A 26,373-nucleotide genomic window follows, 5' to 3' on the forward strand; every position below is an offset into this window, starting at 1 on the left:
CAGCAGGATGCTGCTGAATAAAGTGCTCTGAAGTTTAGACTGCAATAACCACAAGTATTTTCCAAGTTTAGATAAAATTACAGCTAAACTGCTTTATTTTCTAGAAATAAGGTCAGTAATGCCACCTTTTTATAATCTGCTGCAACATTACAGCTCTCCTCTCCACATCTGTTTAATCACTAGTTAGTGAGGACAGTACAAGTGTGTGTGTGAAGCTAACTCTGCTTATAAAAGGCATTTACCACAGCCCCCCTCCCCCTTAATGACAGGAGACTTGCCGGTCTGAATGAATAGAGCCAGGGGTCCCGCGGTGCAAGTTTATCTGTCCTGTGTGTAACTTCACAGCTTTCCCTGCCCCTCTACACTAGGAAGGGAGCTGGGGAAGAGGGTGGAGATAACGTCCCTGAATGATAGTGAGCTGGCTGCACAGACACAGCCGCTGCTCACTGCAATGATTCAAGAGGAAGTAATTCTGCTACAGACCAGGGCAAACGGCAGCCGGGCGGGAGGGCAGAGTCAGGTGGGCGCTCCACCCAGCTGAAAGGCTCTGGGGAGAACACTGCGCTTAGGCTCTCTCAGATTCAGTAATTGGTAGTAGGATGACGTATTCACACAACAAAAGTTATAATTCTGCAAATGCCAAACTGAACAGGTGAGTTTTCAGTCTGGATTTAAACACGTCCAGGGATGGAGCTGTCCTGATCTGTTGAGGTAAGGAGTTCCAAAACGTAGGGGCAGCATGACAGAAGGCTCTGGGAATCAGAATCCAGATTCTCATTGGAACCTACAGGAAGCGTTTAGAGGCAGTAATTTCTGCAAAAGGAGGATCTACTAAATATTGATTTCATTTCTTTTTTGTGGTGCCCAAATTTATGCACCTGCCTAATTTTGTTAAAACAATTATTGCAAATTTTCTGTAAGCCCAATAAACTTAATTTCACTTCTCAAATATCACTGTGTGTATCTCCTATATGATATATTTAACTGACATTTTTTATTGTAACAACTAAAGATTTATACAGGAAAATCATGATGATTAACAAGGTTGCCCAAACTTTTGCATCCCACTGTATATATTTTTTTTCTTTCAAGACAAACTAGGCTTTCATTGTAGACCATTTTTTTACTCAAACAATGTTGTTTTCTATGAATTTTAGTGGGAGAAGAAGGAAAAAAATAGGAACAACACATTATTTCTCAGTTTTACCAATTCCAGTTCAAAAATAAAAAGTGCTTCTGTAGATAAAAAACACAAATTTTGTTTGGCTATTCTTACCGTTTATCACAAAACTTAGATTATGTTCCTGTCACCATTTATGGTGAAGATATTTGATTCTGAAATAATGCTACAGAGTGTATTTTTCACTATGAACTGAGAAAATAAAAGTATTTTTAATGGTAAAAATCAATCTCATTAGCTCAGGGAATTTATATTCCCGTTCACCAATTAGTGCTGCATCAAATAGTGCTGGAAGTGTGCACAGGAGCAAGCCTAATCCTGCACAGCACTGCTTCTGCTACAAGATGTATATCTACTGACTCGTGGCTTAGATGAAGTCACAGAGGACGTAGATATACTGTAGTGGTGGATAAAGTGGTTAAATACATACAAAGACTTGAAAATGGAAATGATTTTTACCTGCAGTCAGAGGCTGGTTATTAACCTCCCTGGCGGTATGATAATTTCCAGATTTTACAATCTAAAAGTGGTGCAATTTTTTAGCACGCTTTCAGACCCTAAAATGCAGAAATAATCATACTGTAGTGAGATTTGCAGTAACCCTGCACTTACTCACCTCCCTGGGATCCAGTATCTCATTTTGAACCCGAGCTTCGGCTCTGGTTCACTTTAATTAGTTAGATAGGAGGTAAAAGTTAAAGAGGAACTCCAGCCTAAACAAACATACTGTCATTAAGTTACATTAGTTATGTTAATTAAAATAAACAGGTAATCTCTTACCCACACTGTTTTAAAAGAACAGGCAAATGTTTGATTTCATGATGGCAGCCATCTTTTTGGTTGAAAGGAGGTGACAGGGAGCATGAGACACAGTTCCAACTGTCCTGTGTCCTGAGCACCTCTCCCAGTTGCTAGGCAACGTGAATAACAACATAGGAAATCCCATCATGCTCTGCACAGCATCAGGGAAAAAAAGTCTGGGCTTTTTTTCTTTGATGGGTGGAGCTTAGCAAAAAATGCAGCTAAAAATGATGCTTTGGTAAGAAAAACAAAGTTCTGATGCTGTGAAACTGTTAAAGAAACACCAAGCCTTTTCAGTTCTGTTTAGTAGATTTTTAGTCCGGAGGTTCACTTTAAGCTCGGGGGGAAAACCCCACTTTGTTTAATGTGACACTGTCACTTTAAACCTTTTAAACTTTTTTTTTTTCCAACTTTCAATGAAAGATTGCTTCTATAGTGTAATAATTCACTTTTAAACAAGTTTGCGCACATTCAGGCACACATGCTCGGGCAGGAATGATGCATGCGTGGGAGTGCGCCTGCACTTGGCATTAAGTGGAATCTTTAGGAGGGCAAATTAGGACGTAAGAGTCATGTCCAAGAATCTGAACTGGTTAAAAACTTGCACCAGTTGCACAACTGGAGTCATCTTGACTATGCCTATCTGCATGTACAGAACACTCTGCTCTATCACATAGATCTGTGAGTTAGTGGTTGTTTGATTGCTGTTGTGTGCACATACTAAAAACATCAACTGTTTTTCATCTAGATCTGCAGAATTTATGTTCTTCAGTAGCAAATTCAGAAGGACATCAGCAGTTGTAGCCTCCATGTTTCTTTCATGGCTGGTTTTTGTTTATTAAGAATAGCCTAAGATTTCTAATTTCTTTGTTCTTATTCCTGCCAGATGGACAATACAACCAGGGTAACCTGGAGAAAAATCCCATCATCTCTCTGCATGGTGAAATAGAAGATGAACTCATATCCAGTTCTTCAGAAAGAAACTGCATGTTCCCCAATCTCCATCCAGCACCTCTCAATGTAGATCCATTATCTGACCCGTCTACACATGCGGGTGACACGGTGCAGTGGGATGAATGTTTTGCCCCGAGGGCAGATATTGATTCGCACCAGAGAGATCACATCGGGGAGAAACTATATTCATGTTCTGAATGTGGGAAATATTTTTCTCGGAAACAGTGTCTCATCACGCATCAGAGACTTCATACAGGAGAGAAGCCGTATGCATGTTCAGAGTGTGGGAAATGCTTTTACCAGAAGAGTAACCTTCTCTCACATCAGAGGACTCATACTGGAGAGAAACCTTATTCCTGTTCGGATTGTGGGAAATGCTTTTCTCACAAGTTGCAGCTTGTTAACCATCAGAGAATTCATACAGGGGAGAGACCATATAAGTGTACAGAATGTAGGAAATGCTTTTCTCGCAGAGAACATCTTGTCACACATCAGAAAACTCACACAGGAGAGAAACCATATTCCTGTCCGGAATGCAGGAGATGCTTTGCCAGTAGATCTAGCCTCATCACCCACCAGAAAACTCACACGGGTGAGAAGCCATTTCCCTGTTCTGAGTGTGGGAAATGTTTTGCTAATAGATGGAGACTTGCAACCCACCAGAGTACTCATAATACCGAAAGGCCATTTTCATGTGCCCAGTGTGGCAAATGTTTTGGAGAGAAAAGGAAACTCATTAGACACTACAAGACCCATTCCGGGGAGAAGCCATTTTCCTGTTCTGACTGTGGGAAATGCTTTGCTGAGAAAGGAACTCTTGTTAGACACCAAAAGTCTCATAAAAAGGAGAAGACATTTCCCTCCCTTGATCATGTCAAACTTTTTACTTTGGAATCGCCTTTTATTGGACACAGCAGAGCTCTCTCTGGAGAGAATCATTTCCTGTGTTCATTTTGTGGTAGTTATTTTACTGACCAAATGCAACTCGCTGCTCATGAGACAACTCATGCAATTCACATCTTGGACTAATCAGCCTATGCCCACAGAGTCTTATTTGTAATGTTGCTGTTCAAATTTATAATGCTGACCAATTCACTTTAGGACTATAGGACCATTACTTGTGGAGAGAGTCACAAAGCTGTGTTCCATGTTTCATGCTTCATATGATTTGTTCCCCCCAAATAGTGCTCCCTAATAGCCCTGGTGCAGCACTGGAGACACAAACAGATTACAGTGCTGGGCTTCGGACGCCATTTTCCCATTGTCCTTCTGTCAGACTCCGGAGACTCCCACGGCCACCTGTGGACCAGGTGAGCTACAGTGGGTGAATTGGAACGCTGTCCATTGGACAATGCAAGCCAGATCATCTACTAAGGGGACACAGAATCTGGCTTTATATTGCTGGGCCTGATGAAATAGCCAAACGAGTCGGGTACAGCCCACGGGCCATAGGTTGTTGTAGACATTAAGGAAGGTGACACATGAGTTAGTGGATCAGGCAGTGAGCCTCCAATGTTAACTATAGTAAATAATAGACTTGTCTGAAAATGTGTGTTTGAGAGTATGTTTGAAGGTTTGCAGGCTGGATGTGGGAGGAGGTGACCAAGCTAGAAGTTAAGAGGGTCTCCTGGGAGGATCAAAAGTTCCGGGTGGGATGAGATCTGGAGATTAATGAGGAAATGGATAAAGGTGACAACTTAAGTAGAGCTTTGTATGATCGGGTGAGAAGTTTAAAGTGGATCCTTTAGGTAATTGGTAGCCAATGGAGAGATTGCAGAGATGGGCTGCATCAGAGGAGAGGTATACGAGGTGGGCAGTAGAATTCAGTAGGGACTGGAGAGGTGCCCGTCTGTCTTGGTAGATCACAGAGTAGGGTGTTGCAGTAGTCAAGACGAGATGTGATTAGAGCATGGAGGAAGCATCCTAGTCACCTTAACCTCCTCAGCAGTATGGACGACTATACACGTCCATCACCGCCGGAGGTCGCCGCTCAGGCCCTGCTGGGCCGATTTGAGCGAAATAAAAAGCAGCACACGCAGCCGGCACTTTGCCAGCCGCGTGTGCTGCCTGATCGCCGCCGCGAGCAGCGGCGAAAGAGGGTCCCCCCAGCCGCCCGAGCCCTGCGCAGCCGGAACAAAAGTTCCGGCCAGCGCTGAGGGCTGGATCGGAGGCGGCTGACGTCTATGGCGACGATGTAAGCAAAACAAGGAAGGCTGCTCATTGCGGCCTTCCTTGTTTATTCTGGGCGCTGGAGGCGATCCGAAGAACGCCTCCGGAGCGCCCTCTAGTTTTTAATTAAAAAAAAACCCTCCCGCAGCCGCTCTGGCGATCTTAATAGACCGCCAGGGAGGTTAAAGAGACTCTGAAGCGAGTCTAAATTCACTTTTTTAACATGCAGTCATGTTAACAACTATAACCCCTGCTAAACCGCAGCTATCCCGCGGCAAAACGAGGGGTTTATACCCCCCAAATCCCCTCTCCTAACTCCGGGGAGCGCTTCCTGATGAGGCAGAGCTTATGGCTGTAGCTTTGCCTCTTAGCGCGTCAATCCCGGCTGATCGCCGCCTCTCCCCGCCCCTCTCAATCTTCCTTCACAGAGACGGGCGGGGAGATCCGCGCGGCGAACGACGCGCATGGAGGCAGAGCTGCAGCTAAAAGCTCTGCCTCCATGAGCAGCAAAATCCACGACCAAGAAAGCCTTGGATTTTGCAGGGGGATTTGGGGGGTATAAACCCCTCGTTTTGCCGTGGGATAGCGGCGGTTTAGCATGGGTTATAATTCTTAACATGACTGTATGTTAAAAAAGTGAATTTATACTCGCTTCAGAGTCTCCTCCTTAGCGGTAACCCCGTGCTGGACACGGGGTAAGCCGCCGGAGGTTGCCGCTCAGGCCCTGCTGGGCCGATTTTCATAATTTTTTTTTTTGCTGGACGCAGCTAGCACTTTGCTAGCTGCGCCAGCACTCTGATCGCCGCCGGCCCCCGCCCAATCGCCGCTATCTGATGCGGCGCGCCCCCCCCCCCCCCCCAGACCCCGTGCGCTGCCTGGCCAATCAGTGCCAGGCAGCGCCGAGGGGTGGTTCGGGACTCCCAATGACGTCGGTGACATCATCCCGCCCCGTCGCCATGGCGACGGGGGAAGCCCTCCAGGAAATCCCGTTCTTTGAACGGGATTTCCTGATCGCCTATCGCTGGAGGCGATCGGCGGGGCTGGGGGGATGCCGCTGAGCAGCGGCTATCATGTAGCGAGCCCTGGGCTCGCTACATGATTAAAAAAAAAAAAAAAAAACTGCTGCGCTGCCCCCTGGCGGAATTTTTCATACCGCCAGGGGGGTTAAGTGTGATGTGGAATACAGTTTTGTGACAGTCTCCACAAGTAATGATTCTGAACTACTGTGCGTGGCGTTATCAGGATTTCCGAATAAGGAAACCTGGACTGGATTCACAATACTACTTATTTGTAAATGAGAAGGCTAGTTCTTGCAATGTACCTGAACAAGCAGGCAGCTCAACAAGGCCCACAAGATCTAAGGAAAGTGATGTGTAATGTGTGTTAAAGAATGCTCGACAGACTATAAAGTGAAACATAACTCATTCATATTCAATTACTACAGTAAATAGAAAACATCATGGGCAGAAATGTATAAAGCATAGAAATACAAACTTTTAATGTTACAATGAGTGACATTCACTAATAAACAACCAAATTACATACAGCCAAAACACTGTAAACAAGACAAAACAGGGCTTGGTATATTCCAAGGGTGCCCATTGCTTAGATTGCAAAGGACTTCTGGGTAGATCCCACACCGCTCACCTTAGTGACGTACGCTTCGTACTCTGTCTCTTTGACTTGGATGAGCTTAGAGTGATATGCTGTCCTGGGGTTTTGCACAGCAGTGTAGAGGATTAAGATGTTGGAAGGTGGAAAGCCATTCATTTAGTGTCCTTTTCCACTATAGCGTTTGCGATTGCTGAATCGCAAACCGCTAGTGATTTTCAAATCACTACGGTTTGCTTTTTAACATAGGAATCGCGGTAGGTCATTTCCATTACCGTGATCTGTTTTTTACTTAAAGTGAACCCGAGGTGAAAATAAACTGATGAGATAAACAATTGTATTTATCCTCCTACTCCTAAAAATGACCTTTAAGACATCCCAGGATGTTATTTTATATTTAAACATTTAGAAAGTAGATTGAATGTTTTGTTGTCTCTACTCAGTTGCAGTCTATTAAGTGTCCCTAAATGAAAATACATGAACTATATTGACCCTTTCTCTCTCCATCTGCTCTCAGAAATATGTAGAAAATGTATTTTGCCACAAAAAACTTTTATGGCTATAATTTGCTTAGTGATGTTTACTATATTCCTGACAAGGTTCTGACAAGACAGAAGCTGTCATTTCCAGCCTTAAAAATTAACTATTTCAGGCAGCAAAATAAAACAAGCAAAACTCCCTGGTTATTAATATGTTTAGTACTGTACATACACATGTTTATCTCATCATGTCACATGTCACCTCGGGTACACTTTAAAGTGCATAGCATAGCAAAATTGCGATCGCAAACGTCGGGAAATCGCCGGGTAATTTTTAACTTTTGCTGAATCGCAATCGCTAGCGTTCAGCGTGAACGCTAGCGATTGCTAGTGGAAAAGGAGCCTTAGAAGCATTATGTGCTGCTGTGTTGATTAAGAATTTTCTGAACACTGAGCATAATATTGTAAGCATGATATTGTGACTCTGTATGGTCAAGCACTGTACTCTCGGGCTTACTGAGGAGGACTGTATGATAGTTATCACATTGACTATCGGTTTGTAGTAATCACTGACGGACTGCTGCTGTGCACGTGCTGCAGTTGTGGCTTGCAGCTGTAGATTTGCAGGCTACTGTGCATAGTTACAGGCTACTGTGCATGTGCAGACCCAGCTGCACGTCTCTTCGATTGTGCTCCCGGCTAAAGCAGCGCTATCGGGGGTTGAAAGAATCCCCAGATAAGTAAACCTTTCCTCCCCCCAGGTTTACTTGCCCCCTTCCTTGCTAGCCAACCTGTGGCAGGGAAGGGGTTAAAAATTGGACACTTACCACAGTGAATGGTTTAGAGGTTGCCATATCCTGTTCTGTTTCATATCCTGCCCAGAACCCCCTTCTTCTAGTGGTTGCACTCCTGTCTGTGCACAAACGTATCCGTAGTGGGCGTGCACATGGCTTGCATAAGCCCAATACAGATAAGCTTATACATGGTTGGAGCATGGCCACGAGAGAAACACATTCACCAAGTTCTTGATGAATATGTTTGGAGGCACCCAGCGCTGGAACAGTGAGCTGTAAGTGGATTGGCGAAGCCCCTGGACAATCCAGAGGCTTCCCAATACTGAGGTATCTATATATTTGGTTTTTCACAATTTTGCTTCCAATACACCTGAAAGCTTGCCTGTGTTCCTCTTTTTCTCTCTGTAAGGGTTATTAATCTGTGCTCTAAATAACACTGCCTCTGGAGTAGACTGTAGCATAACTTTCACAGTTAAATAATTAAAGGTTATAAATCTCCTGTATGGTCGAGAAACCCTCCTGAGTGCAGGAAGTGGATAAAACCTTAATGGTTCAGGATTTGTCTGTGTGAAATCAAAATAAACATGATTCACTTGAAACAGCCAAAACTGTAATCTTGGATTTTTAACCCTTTTAACCAAAAAGGCCATGGGAATCCAAAAAATCCTATTTTGGACTAGGACTATAGATGTTACTGTTTATTTTATTAGTTTATTTTTAGTTCAGGTTTGCTTGAATTACTACCCAGAACTCCTTTTCCCGTGGTGTGGTGATCACAGTGACATGCCTGCAGCAGGAGATCCGTAGATCTTGCTGAAGGAAATGGAAAACAAGAAAAACAAAAGCGAGAGCCCCCAATAGTGTATTATTGATGATGGTGGATAAATTGTAGCAGCAAATTGAAATATACTCACAAGTGTGGGTTGCCAAAGTTCAGGCAACCACTATACGCACATGAGGGGATATTAGACCTGTCCCCACTCAGGTTAAGAAGTCGCTCTCCGTAGAAGGAAACAAAGGGTTTGCTAACCCATCCACTAGGTGGATCACAATAGCGCACAGAAGTAACAGAGGCAACAGCAGGATAAAATATCATAAATTTAAAACAAAAATAAGATGGGGGTAAGGGTGGACTTACCTCCCTAGGACAAACACAACGATTCTATATGATCAAAAGTTTTAATTCATACTCCAAAAATATGCAACACGTTTCATGGGTCTCAAGCCCGCTTCCTCAGGCAAAAATACAACAGGAGTAACTTAGAGTTGTGTGTATAAAGCCAGACAGAGGCGCTGAGCTTTATACACACACTTCTAAGTTACTCCTGTTGTATTTTTGCCTGAGGAAGCGGGCCTGAGACCGGTGAAACGTGTTGCATATTTTTAGAGTATGAATTAAAACTTTTGATCATATAGAATCGTTGTGTTTTCCTGGGGAGGTAAGTCCACCCTTACGCCCCATCTTATTTTGTTTTAAATTTATGATATTTTATCCTGTTGGCCACTCTGTTACTTCTGTAAGTTGCTAAAGGAAATGTCAGGTTTACTTTACGCAAACTGGAAGTGAAGAAACTCACTTCAAGTTTCATACTTGCATACGTAGAGGAAAGGGGATACCGTAGAGCCTTCCCGTTCCTTGGTCCACTCCGTTGTTCCTTCACAACCCCCCACCACCCCCCAATTAAAGTTATTTGGCCTGGTAGGTTGAAAAGGTCTTTGGTACTTCTCGGGCAGCCTTCAGAACTACTTGCACCCTGAGTAATTCCAGAGAAGAGCACATCTGTACTGCGCTAGTTGGAGTCTGGAGTTGTGCATGCACAGTACAGATACACTGATCTACTGAACTACGCAGGGACACAAGTAGTTGCGAAGGCTGCCCAAGGAGTACTGAAGACCTAACACGGCCGAATAACTTCACCGGGATGATGCAGGAAGGATAGGATGGACCAAAGACGGGGAGGATTCTATGCTATACAGAGCCTTCCCTCTGATTGGGTATAATAATAATTAATAATGTATCATACCTGAAGTGAGTTTCAGTACGTTAAAGTACAGTACACGTTTAAAATGGACTGAATACACAGCAGTAGAAAATAACTTTAACCCATATCCTGTGCAGAAGTGGCAAGAAATTGATTAGGACCATTTTATGTCTCCATCAGGATAGATTTAAGCCTCCATTCTTCAAAAAGATAATTGCTTAGACTCCCCCTCCATGTCATTACTGATAGTGACCTGTCTCATGCTGGAGTGACGCAGGTTAAAAATACAGTGAATTCTCCTTGTTGTGTTCATGGCGCTGGCATTATCAACAAGATGGTATCTCCCATGGAAGGGGTGGGGGGACTGCAGAAAACAGTTGAAAGTTATAGTGGAAACATTTTGTCAAGTTTATCCTTACCACTGCAAGGAAAAGAACTGGGGCAAAAGGGGAGCAGATGTCCAAATCTAGGATTCTGATTGGCCTCTATGCGAAACTACTCAACTTCTGCTCCTGTTTAGCATCACATTTGCTCCTGTTCTCTTTGCTTTACTTTTGGTACATTTGGGGGGGGGGGGGGGGGGGGGGGTTAGCACCTTGATGGGCCAGAGGCTTTTCATGCCCTCCTCGGGACCCTTTTATTGTTTGTTTGTGGTTGTGTTCCCCTCTGTGTACAAGTGTGGCCGTACTGCACATTCACAAGTATGGCCACACCTGCGCAATAGTACGAAGCTGCTCATGGACATGGATATGGAGCCAAAGCATCTTTGAGAAGCTTCACAACTCCTCCCCCTCCACAACCCCCAAAGCCACCTCCCAATAGCCCCTGTGTCACTCCCCCATTTCTGTTCCCATCACTGCGTCACATTTCCAAACCACTGATTATTTTCTTACAGATGTACTGTATATGTTGGGGATTGCCCAGAGATCTACTTAGTCAGATTAGAGCTTGCAGAGAGGGAATGTCCAGAATATTGATAACATGGGTGAAGAGAAAATACTGAGGCAGATGGGTGGCTTGGATAGACAAGGTCATCTGGCCAGAGTGGACTGGGGAACCATCAGCAACTTGCAGAGTCCCCAGTTTGATTCTGGGCCAGGACACCATCTGCATGGAGCCTGTATGTTTCCAATGTGTTTGTGTGGGTTTCCTCCAAGCACTCAGATTTCTTCCCATTTCCCAAATACGTACAGATAAGCTAATTTGCTCCTCCCTAAAACTTATTTTAGATTATGATGGATCGAGGCATGGTAGCTGACATGACTATATATTTTATAAATCATTTTGGAAGATGACAGCACTGTCAATTTGAAATAAAGTATTCCAGGAGCTGTTGAGGGACAATCAAAAAAAGGTAAATACCTAGGAACAGGAAAGAGGTGGCTTCATTCAAACTTATGCTGTTCAGGCCCACTGTATTTAAACTATACCACTACTACTGTAGATTCATGTACATTAGGCTCCGCCCATGAAAGGGTTCATGTGCATGGCTACACCCATTATTTTGCACGGCAACGTGCTCAGCTGCAGCCACACTCAGATGTGACTACATGGGGGGAAGGGCGCCTGACCATCACTGATAGCGATTACTAGCAAGAGCCCGGCCAGTGCAGGAGAGCCGCTGATAGGCAGTGAATTCATATTTACATTGTTGTGGAAAGCCTCTGTTTAGTCCAGAAGGGCCCTGGCGTTGGAACGGTAGGGTGCACAAAGATTTGGACAGCCTCTGGACTATCCAGAGGCTTCCCATAAAGTATTTATGCTATCTACTTATTTTAAATGGCTTCAGGGGGCACCCGTGGCTGAGCTGCCCGTGCGCAGAAGGTAACGACTGGCAGCAACTGACCAGATTACCAGGAGTCGTGGTGCCAGAATGGAGGGGATGAGGAGGACAACGAGGGAAGCCCCGGTGCTCATGGGGTTGGAGGAAGCCCCAGGTAAGTATAAATAATGTTCAGTGTACCATTTCTGGTACACTTTAAAAGGAAATAAACATGTAAGTCCCCACATTCCTCTCACCTCGTGTTCCCTTTAAATAAATGTCTACTTGTATTTTTTTTTTTTTTTAGTACAAGGGCTTTTAGGTTTCCTTTAGTCCCTTACAAAATCTTATTGGTTTTAATGCACCAGGGTTTCATATGGTGTATTAAGAGGCTGCGGTGCCTCTATCTACCACAAGATGGCGATCTCACTTCTACTAACTGGAACTCACAAGCAGGAAATGTTTGAATGCATAGATAATAATTGTGATAAAGCGGCCTGTAGGAGTGTTTCGAAGCAAAGGGAACAGGTGGAACGCACAGACAGGAAGTTCCGGGTTAATACGGCAGAAGGTTGTTGAGGAGATATTGCTAAAGATGAGGTAATATATTTTATAACTAGCAGAACGGTGCACATTGGAATTTCAGCTCACATTTCAGCTCACTGAGCAGCACCCAATTCCTCCACTGTTTCTATGCTCAGCAGCTTCAAACAGCAATACACTTTATCTCACATCTTCATAGTGCTGGCTTGAAGGGAAGAAGATTCTCTGATCTGTGCCCTTGCTGGTTTGAGAAAATGCAAAGTGACAATTCGAGGAAGGATATAAGTTCTCAGTAGCCACACAGCAGAGGTTTGCATGGGGAAAAAAATCTCCCATTCCTTCCTGTTCAATGTCAGGCCATTCATTCCCAGAAAGAATATGGATGTGGGATTAGTTGGAGGAGATTCTCTACCCACTTGCAGTTCTATAACATACCGAGGCACATTTATCAATACTGGTGTATGCATATTGAGCCAAAGTGGAGCATCTGCTGTTTAATGAAACAAATATTCTGATTGGCTGCACTGTGCAGCTGTTGAACTTTCACTAAGCATTCTTACGTTTTGCATGCAATGGGGGCTACCCCTGGCTATCTATATTGGGTGAGTGGGACATCTTTGGTTACCTAAACTGGGTGATGCCTTGGGCTATCTATACAGGGTATAGATATACCTCAGGGCCGGATTTACCACAAGGCACTGTAGGCTGGGTTCTGCCTACAGGCGCCTGATGATAAAAAGGCAGCTCACGCCCCTCCCTCCCTCTTTCCCTATGCAGAGCCCCGAGCAGAGTGTAAATGAGAAGTTACTCACCCTGCTCTCGGCATTCCACTGACCAGATCTCCTTTTACCTCAGCGGCACCTCTAGCTACTTAATAACTGGGGGCACTTTTAGCTACTTAGTATTAGGTACACTCAGTATTAAGGGACACCTGTTGCTACCTACACAGAACAGAGTAAGTAAGGGAGAAGGTTCAGTGGGGGTTTGTAGGCTTGTGGAGGGTGAAGTTTAGGGTGCCAGAACATTTGTGCCTATAGGCTCCTGTGAGGTAAATCTGGGCCTGGGTTACCCACCTCTGAATACCTACCTATATTTGGGGGCTACCTTTGACTACCAATACTGGGAGAGACACCTTTGGCTAACTATACTGGGGGCAGCACTACCTTTGGCTACCTATACTGGGGAGCTTCATTCCTCAGGGCTGGTAATGAAATTGTTGGAGGACACTGCATTTCATGAGCAGGATGTTCACCTTCATCACTGAGACATGGATACAGCTCAGAACCCAGCAGTCACAAGTTTGGTGGGGTGAGATTACAGGGTCACAGTAGGTGGTTTGGAGAACCGCTTTATAAAGGACTCCAAGAAATCCAGTTAAGAATTATGGTGATTATTATGTTTTCTTTCATCTGTTTAGGGTGAGGAACCTATTTGTATCTAAGTTGAGGGTAAAGAGGAAGAACGGATCATCATATGGAGGAGTGGGAAGTGATGGAAAAAATTAAAAAGGAAGAAGAGGAGACATCTGTGATTGATGATCAGCAGTCTGTGGACGAGTGTGAAAAAATGGAGAGAATCAAAGAGGAGGGAGAAGAAGAGCCATATGTGAGGGGTGATCAGCAGTCTACGGAGGAGGATATAACAATCTGGACAATTAAATGGGAAGAAGAGTCTTGTGTGATGGGTGATCAGCAACGTGTGGAGAAGCATATAGTGCTAAAGACAATTAAAGAGGAGGAAGAAGAGGCGTCTGTGTGGAGTGATCAGCCGTCCACAGAGGAGATTATAACCGTCAAAATTAAAGAAGAAGATGCATTTACAGAGGAGAGCACTCGTGAGTAGTAAACATACTATGGGCTTGATTCACTAAGACAAATAGCATGCCTTATCCGATAACATGCCCTATCAGAGATAACACGCTTTATCCAAGTTAATACTTCTTATCAGAGATAACACGCCTTATCAGAGATAACACTCCTCATCAAAGTTAGCATGCCTTATCCGAGTAGCAGAGCGAGCGCAACAAACGTATGCCTGCTAATTGGCAATGACGAGAGCTCCACTCGTCCTGCCTTGAGCTCCTGTTGGTTCGTAGTGCTCGCTATGCTACTCTGATAAGGCATGTTAACTTGGATAAGGCATGCTATTTGTCTTTGAATCAAGCCCTATGTTTAATTCTATAGGAAGTAAACAAGAGTTGCCAATTCTAGCAGCAATTAAAAGGGGGCAGCTTTCATTACTGCACCAGTTCTTGTAGAATTGGGGAGTGTTGATTTAGTTGGAGTGCATAGCAGCTGTACAGCAGTTTGTGACAATAGACCTGATGCGGGAAGAGCAGTAATGTTGTTATGCACAGACATTGCAGTCAATATTGCCCTTACTAACCCCACTGTCTACCATGAGTTATGCTATGTGCGCGACCTGCAATCCTTGACTAATGTGACTGTTGCTAAGGTAATGCATGCTGGTAAAGGTAAGTCTCTTTAGTAATGTGTGTTATCATAGCAACGGTCGCGCTAGATGAGTACCATGGGTAACGCTAAGACGAGACAACATCTTGACTCAATGCACTTGAGTTGCAGCCTCTAGGGTGCGAGCGCTGTAATAACAGCGCAGGAGATTTGTACGCAGCCGGCGCCACTACAGGCCGTAATAGGAATTGCAGCTATAGCGGCGCACAGTGAGTAACTTCGGCGCCGTCAGAAGATGGAGCTAAAGTTACTTTTAAAACGCTGTAATTCAGCCGCCAGCAATAGCTGGAAGCCGAATTACATCATTATCATTCCCCACCATCCACGTCGACCTGGAGGGGGAATTAATGCCGCCAGGGCTTGTACGGTAGCAGGGCAAGCCATATATCGGCTGTATCCTGCACCCAAATCTCCCGGTGGCAATTTCATACATACGCCTAGGGTGCGCTCAGAAGGTAGTAGCAGTGTTAAGTAGTCTAGCCCAAATACTCCTTACTGAATAGGTGCTTGCTTACTGAACAGGAAGAGCCAAGACTGAGTGCGTAACTGGTGGTACACAGTGCAGTTAGTAAGGGTAAAATTGCTGTGCGATGTCTGTGCATGGCAATATTACCTTTCCTGCTTCAGGCCCTTTGTGAGTACTGTGACTAGTACCAGCTTCCCCTATCCCTCTCTTTCAGTCCTCTAGACTCTCTCACTACTGCGTTTCTCAGAATTACATATCTATCTGTGTTCTGTACCCCATCCCTGTTCTCTGCTTATCAGCTTAAGCTGTGCCCTCAGCAATCACTACCTTACTGTCTACACCCAGATCTGAAGTGATAGGCATATAGTTCTGGAGTGGTTGGCATAGACTGATTGGGAGACAGCTGTAATTGGCACCAATACAGGAGGGGCAATAGGTCCATTTATCACCACCTCTTGTTAAGTTATAACCTGTAAGAATATTTACTAGAATTTCAATGGTAAACAATGTTGTGTAAGTGCACCAAGTTTAACAAATTCCTTTCCACCTAAAGTCTTGTTTTAACTTAGCTAAACGAGTTCCCAAACTCCCATCTTATTGAGTGCCACTTTCCAGTCTTCTTTGCCCTAGTACTTAAAAGGGTCAGCTCTGTATTATTATGTGTATCAGCAGTTTGTGCTACAGTAGCTCTTCTGTGATATTGGGTCAGATGTGCCCAGTGCCCACACATCAATGAGTCCTAAATGCCCTTATCTCTGTTTACTTATTGTACTTCCTTAGATCGCCACTAGTGCTGCCATTTGTGGATGCTAAAACTCCATCACAATTTGCCATTTATTAAAGTTGTCCATCTCCTAACACCTTTTTTCCCTGCTTTTTTCTTGCTTCCAATACATCAAATGACTGTCCACTTGGTGTCTGTCTTTTTATCCCTTGACAAGTGCCATTTTAAAGAGTGTGTCCAGTATGAAAGACAGTGCCTGTCTTAATGCTGCAGGATCTAGTGAATTATGGCCAAGAATGTGCGCTATTAACCCAGAGCTTCCCCGATGCTGACATGACAAGCTCTGTCTTTTACTCTGGAAGTACCCTTTAACAAGATAATTAACCACTTAAAGACAAGCAGGCGTATTAAAACGTTAAGCAGCGCTGCTGCCGCTGTACGCATTCACGTGTGCGCCTGCATGCTCCCGCATGTGCATCCCCGCACACGTGGCTGTGAGATCAGTAAAAAAAAAAAAACACAACAGAAAAAAACACCTTTATTCCAAATATATTGTCACCATACTTTGTACTAGGGACTTAATTCAAATCGTGTAATAACCAAGACAAATAGGCAGATAAAATGTGTGGGTTTTATGTACAGTAGCAATGTTTATATTAAAACTATAGGGGATGAAATTGGAGAAATGGTGTATTTTTTTTCATTTTTTCCCCTTGTTTTTCCCTTTAAAATGCATAGAAAATAAAGTAATTACTGTAAACCAATATCAACCCCAAAAAGCCTAATTGTTAGTGAAAAAAAAACAGATATAGATCATTTCATTGTGATTAGTAGTGATTAAGCTATTGGCAAATGAAAGGGATGAGCACTGAAAGGTGAAAATCGCTCTTGTCCGTTAGGGTAAATACCCCTTTAGGGTGAAGTGGTTAATGTTATCTATTTCACCTGTCAGTGGCGTTATTGTTGTGGCCAATAAGTGTATGTCTGTCTATCTTATAAAACAGGCTGTGATGATGATTTTCTGTTTGCAGTGCACAGAAACAACATAAGAATCCCTTCAGAGAGTCAGCTAACTTCATCGTCAGACTGTACAATGGAACACGCCGACACACAAGACTCTCCAGGAAGAAATCAAAATTCCCTTCCAAGTTCTCCCCATGCCTCCAATCCTGAGGAATCTAATTCTGATGGACCTCACAATGGAATGCAACAGGAGAAAAGATTTCCATGTTCTGAGTGTGGGAAATGTTTTAAAGCCAAATCAGGCCTTGGTAAACATCTAAGATCTCACACGGTTGAGCAACCACAGTATTGTGCTGACTGCGGGAAATATTTCAGAAATAGATCTTGGTTTGCCATTCATCAGAGATCTCACACAGGTGAGAAGCCATTTTCATGTGCTGAGTGTGGGAAATGTTTCAAATCAAGGTCAAACCTTAAATCACATGAAAGAACTCATAACGACGAGAAGCCCCATTCCTGCTCTGAGTGTGGGAAATGCTTTAAATCCAAACTAAATCTTCACAATCATGAAAGATCTCACACGGGAGAGAAACCATTTTCCTGTCCTGAGTGTGGGAAATGGTTTCAGTGTAAATCAAGTCTTTACAACCATAAAAGATGTCACAGAGGCAAGAAGCCACATACATGTCCTGAATGTGGGAAACGGTTTGAATTCAAATCAAATCTTAAAACACACATACGGTCTCACACAGGAGAGAAGCCGTTTGCATGTGCAGAGTGTGGGAAATGTTTTAAATCTGGTTCACATCTTAAAACTCACATAAGATCCCACACAGGTGAGACACCGTACTCATGTACAGAATGTGGGAAATGTTTTACTTATAAAATTCAACTTAATGCCCATCTAAGACTTCACACAACTGAAAAGTCCTACCCGTGCACTAAATGCAGAAAATGGTTTTTAAGTGAGACCGAGCTTGAAGCACACCAGAGCTCCCACAAGATGGAGACACCAGTTTCATGTCCTGAGTGTGGGAAATGGTTTGGACGCAAGTCAAACCTCGTTAAACATCAAAGATCTCACCCTGGTGTGAAGCCTTATTCTTGTTCTGAGTGTGGGAAATGTTTTGAATATAAATCGCAACTTACTGAACATCAGATATCTCACATTGGAGAGAAACCACATTCACCTAGTGAGACCAGGAATCATTCTGAAGAAGAGTCAACCCTTGTTCGCAGCAGTGTACTGACCACGCTGCGAACGGAAAAATGAGTGGAGGCCAAGCCACACCCCCTCCCATAAAAGGATAGTGGGAGTGGCAGCTCTAGTGATGCCCTTCTCCCATAGACAATAGGGGGAAGGTGCACGGGGCTCATGCAATGCACTTTCCCAGAAGGCAATGCAGAGTGCTGTGATAGGTGGGGATGGGGAGCAGGTCAGAGACTGGATCACATGACTACGCAATGAAGGCCTATAATGCAGATACTTGACCTTTTTTTTAATTCATATGAAGGACTCATGAATATGTTTGAAAATTGATTTTGTGTTTTTATTTTTCACTTGGCAGTTCTTAATGCTTTTTTTTTCAGTGTTGCATTAGAAAGTATTTCTGGTTGTTCATAGTAAAGGCTTGTGCACATGTTAGATGGTTCCTCCCTAAGGCAGCCATTTGAGGCTGGCTCTGACGAGAATCTAGTGCAGTGATGGCTAACCTTGGCACTCCAGCTGTGACAAAACTACCAGGGCTGTGGAGTCGGTCCAAAAATCCACCGACTCCGACTCCGACTCCTCAGTTTAGGATTCCACCGACTCCGACTCCACGACTCCGACTCCTCTAATTTGCATATTACAATTTTGTTGATTAAAAGTATGTAACATGAAATTCGTCTCTTAACTGCCAACGCTTAGGAATTTTACAAGACAACTGAAGTGAGAAGGCTATGTAGACTACTATATTTATTCCCTTTAGACTAAAACTAGTCCTTGGTAAGAGTACTTGTAAAAGGTACAAACCGGAACAAAGAACATCTATCAGGCCCTAGGCAGTGTAAGTGTGGGTACATGTAAGAATGATGTGCAGGTACTCTGCAGGGGAATGAGGAGATTGTAAACAGACAACACCTCTGTGTTCAATGTGCACAGCATTCTCAGTGGATTCCCTGCAGCTCTGTGGGGAGTGCATATGTAGAGTATAGTACTACTGTGTAACAAAGTAAACCTGAGACAGATGAAATTAAAGTTTTATACATACCTGGGGCTTCCTCCAGCCGCCTTCAGGATAATCAGTCCCTCGTTGTCCTCCTCCGCCACCTGGATCTTCTGCTATGAGTCCAGGTACTTGAGCCAGTCAGGCGTAGTGCGCATGCACACACTCCGCCGCCAGGAGCATACTACACCTGTGCAGCACTATTGCGCAGGTGCAGAATGTTCCTGGCTGTGGGAGCGGCATGCGGCCGGACAGCGCTGACTGGCTGAATTACCAGGACTCATAGCAGAAGATCCGGGTGGTGGAGGACAGCGAGGGACTGATTAGCCTGAAGGGGGCTGGAGGAAGCCCCAGGTATGTATAAAACTTTACTTTTCATCCGTCTCAGTTACCCTTTAATTTGTAGTCACCAAACCAAATTTTAACAACATATCAAATTATTTGATTTCATCAGCAAAGGGAGTGCATACATTTGCATAAATCAGCATCAATGCAGAATTATTTCCATCTCGTTGACCATCTCTATAAGTGACACAGCTACACATCAGGCTTTATTCTTACAGCATAGATGTTATTTAGTATATATAAGAGATTCCTGTGTACACATCATATATACAGTCACAATCAGATATGTATATCTGACCTTAAAGGGACTCCGAGCTCAGAAAAAAAAGGAAAGTTGTACTCACCAGGGGCTTTTTCCAGCCCAGTGCTGGTCGGGAGGTCCCACGCCGGCGTCCTGGCTCCTCTTCTTCACCCCGCTCCGGAATGGCTGGCAGGCCGCAGCCCGGGCGACACTCTCCCGAGTGTCGGGCTGCTTCTTCCGCATATGACGCGGATTACGTCACACGCCGGCCGCCTCGCGTCATCACGGCGGCCGGCGTGAAAGTACTGCGCATGCGCGAACAAAGCGCGCATGCGCAGTACTTTCACGCCGGCCGCCGTGATGACGCGAGGCGGCCGGCGTGTGACGTAATCCGAGTCATATGCGGAAGGAGCAGCCCGACACTCGGGAGAGTGTCGCCCGGGCTGCGGCCTGTCAGCCATTCCGGAGCGGGGTGAAGAAGAGGAGCCAGGACGCCGGCGTGGGACCTCCCGACCAGCACTGGGCTGGAAAAAGCCCCTGGTGAGTACAACTTTCCTTTTTTTTCTGAGCTCGGAGTCCCTTTAAAAATACGGGGACTGCTTTATTGAAGCAGCACAAGTAACTAATTTTGATTGGTTTATTTCATTTTTGTGGACTAAGCACAGCTATTACTGTATATATACTGTATATATACATTATTTTTAATGACTATTATCTGAGAAATAGAACATTTTATCATATTTTTTATTTTAATTACAGTTACAAATTCATTAGGAGTCGGAGTCGGTGCATTTTTTCCCGACTCCGACTCCAGGCACCCAAAATTGCCCGACTCCACGACTCCACGACTCCGACTCCACAGCCCTGAAAACTACAAATCCCATCATGCCTCTGACTCCCCGAGGTATGCTTAGAGCTGTTAGAGTATTGCAATGCCTCATGGGACTTGTAGTTCCACCGCAGTTGGAGTGCCAAGGTTAGCCATCACTGATCTAGTGTGTGTACAGTGGCCTCCAATCGCCACTAATATGTCAGCAAGAGATCTGGACTGTTCATCTCCTCTAAGCGCCGGTGGAGACCATTGTTCCCCCTTCTGGTGTGTCATGCCCTGCATGTCGTCCCTCCACCTCCCCTCTATAGCAACACAGCGCATCACTAGCTTGGAGGCTAGCAGTGTGTCTGTACAGCATTGAGCATGAGGTGCTGACCGAGGGATCGAGTCCCAACTGCTGTGGGTGATAGTACTCGTATATATGCACCTTAACAGGCTAGAAAGTCGCCAAGACTTACACCTCCTTGCTTACCTCCATACCTCCATTAGCACGAGTGTCCACCTTGGGAGTACATGGAGAACTGACATTTTTGCTTGAAAATCTCTATTTATTTGTGTCTCCTGAATTGTCACTGTGATTTTATATAATTAGGAGGATCTACCTAAACAATCTGTTCAGAGACTATTACATCTCTTTAAAGTGGACCTGAACTCTTGCACTGCACAGAAGGAAAACATAGAGAAATGCACCCTGTATGTATTTAGAGAGTTTAGCCTGTCTGATTCCCCCTCATCTGTGTCTAATCTCAAGTTGTGATTTGATCTCTCGGCTGTGTCAGCTGGTTGACACTGCATATATCTAATAGGTAAACACAGGATGTTAACCCTATGTCTGCTTCCATGAAAGCAGGAAATAGACAAACTGCAGATTTATTGCAGAATTTGTATTAGCTGTAACAAAAAAAAGTGTTTTTTTAAATGCTTTTCTTTAAATGTTATTATGCTGTTGCATATCTTTAAGAACAAAGAGGAAGTTCTGAGTTCAGGTCCGCTTTAAAGTGTACCCGAGGTGAACCTTGGGTACAAAAACAAATATTTCACTAAGGAGAGGCTTCCCATGCCGTTCTATCCCCTATCTCCTCTTCTGACACGAGCTTCTCCGTACTACTGCACAGGCGTGGCCACGCTCGCCCAGATGCAGCACGGCGCACTAGTGTCAGAAGATGAGCGGCCAGTGGCAGAAGATAGCGGGGGAAGACTCAGGAGAAGGAAGCCTCTAGATTCCTCCATAGGTGAGTATTTACTTTTTTTAGGTAATTTGAGGCCTCGGGTTCTCCTTAACCTTAGGTTGGCCATACACAATACAATGTGACAGCACCATCTTTGTGTAATCTTATTATATTATCTTTTATATAAAAAAACAGATTAAAGTAAATCTTAAAACCGTGACCAAGAATTGAACTTCATCTTAATCAATAGCTGATGCCCCCTTTTACATGATAAATCTTTTCCTTTTCACAAATGGATCACCAGAGGGCTTTGTATGGCTGATATTGTGATGAAACTCCTCCCACAGGAAACTGCCAGGACCATGGTCCTGGCAGTTTCCTGTCTGTGAACCTCGTTGCATTGTGGGAAATAGCTGTTTACAGTGGTTTCCAACTGCCAAAAAAGCAAGCAGCAGCTACTTCCAGTGACATCACCTGCCAGCAGTAAAAATGTCACCATGTGATAAATGTCAGCATGTATATCGGGGAGAGGAAAGATTTTACAATGGACAAACACTGACTAAATCATTTATACATAATTATTGTAAAAATGAAGCACTTTTTTATTACATCATTTTCACTGGAGTTCCTCTTTAAGTGGGGAGAAAGAGTTCACTGCTCCTTACCTGGGGCTTCTTTCACCCCCCCCCCCCCCCATAGTATCTGAAGACCTTAAGTGTCCTCCCCATCCCCTCTGTTGTGCCACTGTCTCCCCATGCGCTGTCTTGGCCATACTCTCTTTGTCGATTTATGCTTCCATGATCGGGAGGATTTTGTGCGTGCGCAGTTCGTAAAACTGGCCACAGAAGTGTGATCGAGGAGACACACATGGCCAGGACAGTGAGGCGTCTTTTCAACGGACTGTTGAGCTGTGTGCTCAGCATGCAGTTACCAGGCAGAAACAAACAGTTACCAGGCAGCAACAAGCAGTTATCAGGCAGCAGTGAGCAGTTGTGAGAGTTTGAGAGGCATTTCACTGCCTATCAAGAGTCCGTGGAAAAGAGTCCTGAATGTGCCAGTCGCAGACTTTACCAGGACTGTCAGCGTCACAACAGAGGGGACCGGAAGGACAAAATGCGTTCAGATATCTGAAGATAAGTGCGTTATGACACAAAGAAAAGGGCACAGTGAGCTGATAGTGTAGTTATGCAAAAATATGCATCTACTAGATTCTGCAAAAAATATATCAAATCTACATGTTCAATATAAGGCCCACTCCACATGCAATTATTTCCTAGATCAGCGTCCACCCTCAATGGTCAATCTATTTTTTATCTACGTAATTGTAAAAGCACCTTCATTAACCAATATCAAATAAATGGCTTTTAACATATATCTCTCTCCCCTCTCCTTCTAAAAAAAATTAAAAAACTTTATCAAATTTTCTCCATATAGTTGAAGAATTTTAACAAACTATATTACACAGACATAGTCTGTGATTACTCTGTTTCCCAGGTCTCTGCCCTGAAGCTCTACTTGTTTCATTGTGAAAGCTGCCTTGCTATGTTGTCAGCTGTCACAGAGATAGAAGTGACTTATTCCAGATACTGTATATATTCAGAGCCAGGGTCCCTGTGGATGTGTTTGTTCATTCCAATCTGTGGAATGAAAGTATTGCTACATTAACAAAGCAGTAATTTCCAGCATGTTTCCTAAAAATACTGTAGCATCTGCAGCCTTATGTTGAAACATAATATTTAGTGGGATTTAGTTTTAAAACAGCTTGTGTAGTGAAGTTGTACGTCTTATAAATGATTGTACTTAAAAGTATACCTTACCCAAGACAAAGGTACATAAGCTAAGCGCAGAGATGTGTTCATGCTGCATCCACCTAAATCTGTGCCTTGGCCGGTTCTCTCCTTGTTCCCCTGGTCCTCCTATCACCCTTCCTTTCCCTCCTCTTCCCCTCCCCATTCACTCTCCTTAAGGGGTGGGGATTGGGAGGGTGGTAGGAGGGAACATCACAGCAAGCCCACCTCTTCCTGTCTGAAAATTTGAAAAAAAAATTTGCATACCAAAGTAGTTGGTATGCAGACCATGATATATTAAAAAATGCATGGACATTGTACTGAACCGCACTGTATAAACCATGGTCAAATTAGGAACATTTTCAGTGGAAAAGTCTGTCTTTGGGTTATAATGTAGTTATGTTCCTCTAACCTTGGCTCTTAAAAGGGTTCTGTGGACTGCCAAAAAACCGCCACTTACCTGGGGCTTCTATCGGCCCCCTGCAGCTGTAATGCTCCGCCCCGTCCTCCTCCGATGCTCAGTTCCCGGTCGCCCTTCCTGGTCTAATGACACAACCAATTACACTGTGCTGCACCTGCGCAGTAAGCTCCTGATGACACACACGGGAGCAAGCGTTATTCGTCTTGTTAGACGAATATTAGACCGGGACCGGCGGTAGGGAACGGAGCATCGAAGGAGGACGGCACGGGACATTACAGCTGCAGGGAGCCGGTAGAAGCCCCTGGTAAGTGGTGGTTTTTGTTTATTTTAGCAGTCCACAGAACCCCTTTAAAGAGACTCCGTAACAAAAATTGCATCATATTTTTTTTATCATCCTACAAGTTCCAAAAGCTATTCTAATGTGTTCTGGCTTACTGCAGCACTTTCTACTATCACAGTCTCTGTAATAAATCAATGTATCTTTCCTCTGTCGGACTTGTCGGCCTGTGTCTGGAAGGCTGCCAAGTTCTTCAGTGTTGTGGTTCTGCTATGAACTCCCCCTTCCAGGCCCCTCTATGCACACTGCCTGTGTATTGTTTAGATTAGGACAGCTTCTCTCTTCTCTCTTTATCTTTTACAAGCTGGATAAATCGTCCTCTGAGCTGGCTGGGCTTTCACATACTGAGGAATTATAGACAAGGGCAAAGCTGTTTGCAGGAAGAAAAGAGCAGCCTGAAACTTCAGTGCATGAGAACTGCAGGGGGAAAGAAACACACAAATGATCTCTTGAGATTCAAAAGGAAGGGTGTATACAGCCTGCTTGTGTATGGATGTATTTTCTATGTGTGGACATACTGTACATCAACCTACTTCCTGTTTTGGTGGCCATTTTGTTTGTTTATAAACAAACTTTTTAAAACTGTTTTTAACCACTTTTAATGCGGCGAGGAGCGGCGAAATTGTGACAGAGGAGATATAGGAGATGTCCCCTAACGCACTGGTATGTTTACTTTTGTGCGATTTTAACAATACAGATTCTCTTTAAGGTGTGTATTAAGGATGATCAATGAGATGCAAATAAATTCTCCTTGCATTCACATTTCATATAAATTACATGCAGCTTGAAATTGGACTAATCAGAATAACATGTCTGGCCACCTTTACACACCTTTATTTCCAGCCAAGAAATCAATAGGGTGCTAGCGACCAGTGCACCCCACTGTAGCAAGGTATCAAGACAAAGCTTGATTAACAAAAAACCTGAGACACAAAAATATAAGCATTTATACTTACCTGGGGCCTGGTCCAGCCCCCCATGTGGGCTCCCTCACTGTTCTCCTGGGTGGCTCCGTTCTTCAGCTGGTCGGCCCGGTAAATTTGTCCCCAGCCGTTCACTAACGTGCATGCGTGGCCTGGCCGTGTGCATGCCCCAATCATGCTCCCAGAGCCAGGACCGTTCTGCGCCTGCACGATACTACACAATACTGATCAGACTGGGCCACGCATGCGCAGTGGTGCATGACTGTGGAGTGGGCCCCAGGTAAGTATAATTGTCTCAGGTACACATTAGCAACCATTTCTTAATTGTTGGGGCAACATGAGTTCTGAACCGCATATGCCCAGTTGAAGGAAGTGCTCATGCTTGAAAGGAAGTGTTTTTTTTTCTTTAAACTGGGCTTTCACAGTTCAGAGCTCACACATGCTCAATTCAAAAGCACTTGTTCACTGCTTGGTGAACTACCAGGACACCATAAATAAAGAACAGAAATGGAGGGACCATGAAAATGATGAGCAGCAGTAAGATCTTCTCAAGTGAGTGCTTTTGGCAGGTTTTATTTATCTTTGCTTTAAACCGGACCCACCATAAAATCTGATTTTGCCAAGAAAATGCCACCCACAAAAAAGAGAGTGACCATGCAAGGAAGAGACTAGTGAAGGAGACCACTAGAGGAACTATAACACTAAGCAAGTTACAAGCTGCCGGTAGAGAGATCACAGAGACAGAACTAAAGCCATTCCTGACTTACAGGGTACCAGAAGAGGTTTGGGAGACTAAAGTCTACAGAAACTACAGTATATTACCCAAATTGAGCATTTTGGCCATCTGACTAAATGTTGCATGTGGCATAATCAAAACACTGCATCTTGTCATATTTATGCTATGCCTAATGTGAAGCATGGCGGCGGCAGCAGTGAGGCTGTGGGGTTGTTTTGCAGCAGCAGGCTCTGGCGAGCTTGTAAGGGCAGCAGAAGGGTAAAGGATGCAATGAGTACAACAAAATAAAGGGAGAACCTGAAGATTAGGATATTTGTCCTTCAACAAGACAATACACTTAGCAAAAGCTACACAAAAATGTAAAAACAATTGTGTTGATGACTGAGTGGCGGGCTCTAAAGACGTGGCTGGATTTGAAAAATCCTGCTCATTCATAATCCCCATGGAACTGGACAGAGCTTGACATGGAAGCCTGT

At 44.2% G+C, this 26,373-nt stretch overlaps 2 protein-coding genes across 4 annotated transcripts in view; both read left to right on the plus strand.

Moving 5' to 3' along the window:
- The window catches only part of LOC137534388 (oocyte zinc finger protein XlCOF22-like), a 54,198-nt gene extending 48,850 nt beyond the window's left edge, over positions 1–5,348 (plus strand). For all 3 annotated transcript variants that reach the window (XM_068255874.1, XM_068255876.1, XM_068255875.1), the window contains one exon: positions 2,868–5,348. In XM_068255874.1, the coding sequence (XP_068111975.1) occupies positions 2,868–3,964 (1,097 nt within the window). In that variant the 3' untranslated portion in view covers positions 3,965–5,348. The remainder of the gene's footprint in view (positions 1–2,867) is intronic.
- Positions 5,349–12,275: 6,927 nt separating this feature from the next.
- LOC137534393 (oocyte zinc finger protein XlCOF22-like) lies at positions 12,276–19,010 on the plus strand. Its single transcript, XM_068255882.1, has 3 exons — positions 12,276–12,332; positions 13,693–14,109; positions 16,968–19,010. Exons 2-3 carry the CDS (start codon positions 13,749–13,751, stop codon positions 18,170–18,172), a joined length of 1,566 nt encoding a protein of 521 aa, XP_068111983.1. The 5' UTR covers positions 12,276–12,332; positions 13,693–13,748; the 3' UTR covers positions 18,173–19,010.
- Positions 19,011–26,373: the final 7,363 nt, after the last annotated feature.

Source organism: Hyperolius riggenbachi, chromosome 10 (genome assembly GCF_040937935.1).
Source record: "Hyperolius riggenbachi isolate aHypRig1 chromosome 10, aHypRig1.pri, whole genome shotgun sequence".
NCBI classification, from domain to species: domain Eukaryota; kingdom Metazoa; phylum Chordata; class Amphibia; order Anura; family Hyperoliidae; genus Hyperolius; species Hyperolius riggenbachi.

What these genes read in the sequence shown, in the direction of transcription:
- LOC137534393 (XM_068255882.1), top strand. Translation starts at nt 13,749, where the DNA reads ATGGAGGAGTGGGAAGTGATGGAAAAAATTAAAAAGGAAGAAGAGGAG. An exon ending in ATTTACAGAGGAGAGCACTC is followed by an intron (nt 14,110 to 16,967) that starts GTGAGTAGTAAA and finishes TTCTGTTTGCAG; the next exon opens with TGCACAGAAACAACATAAGA.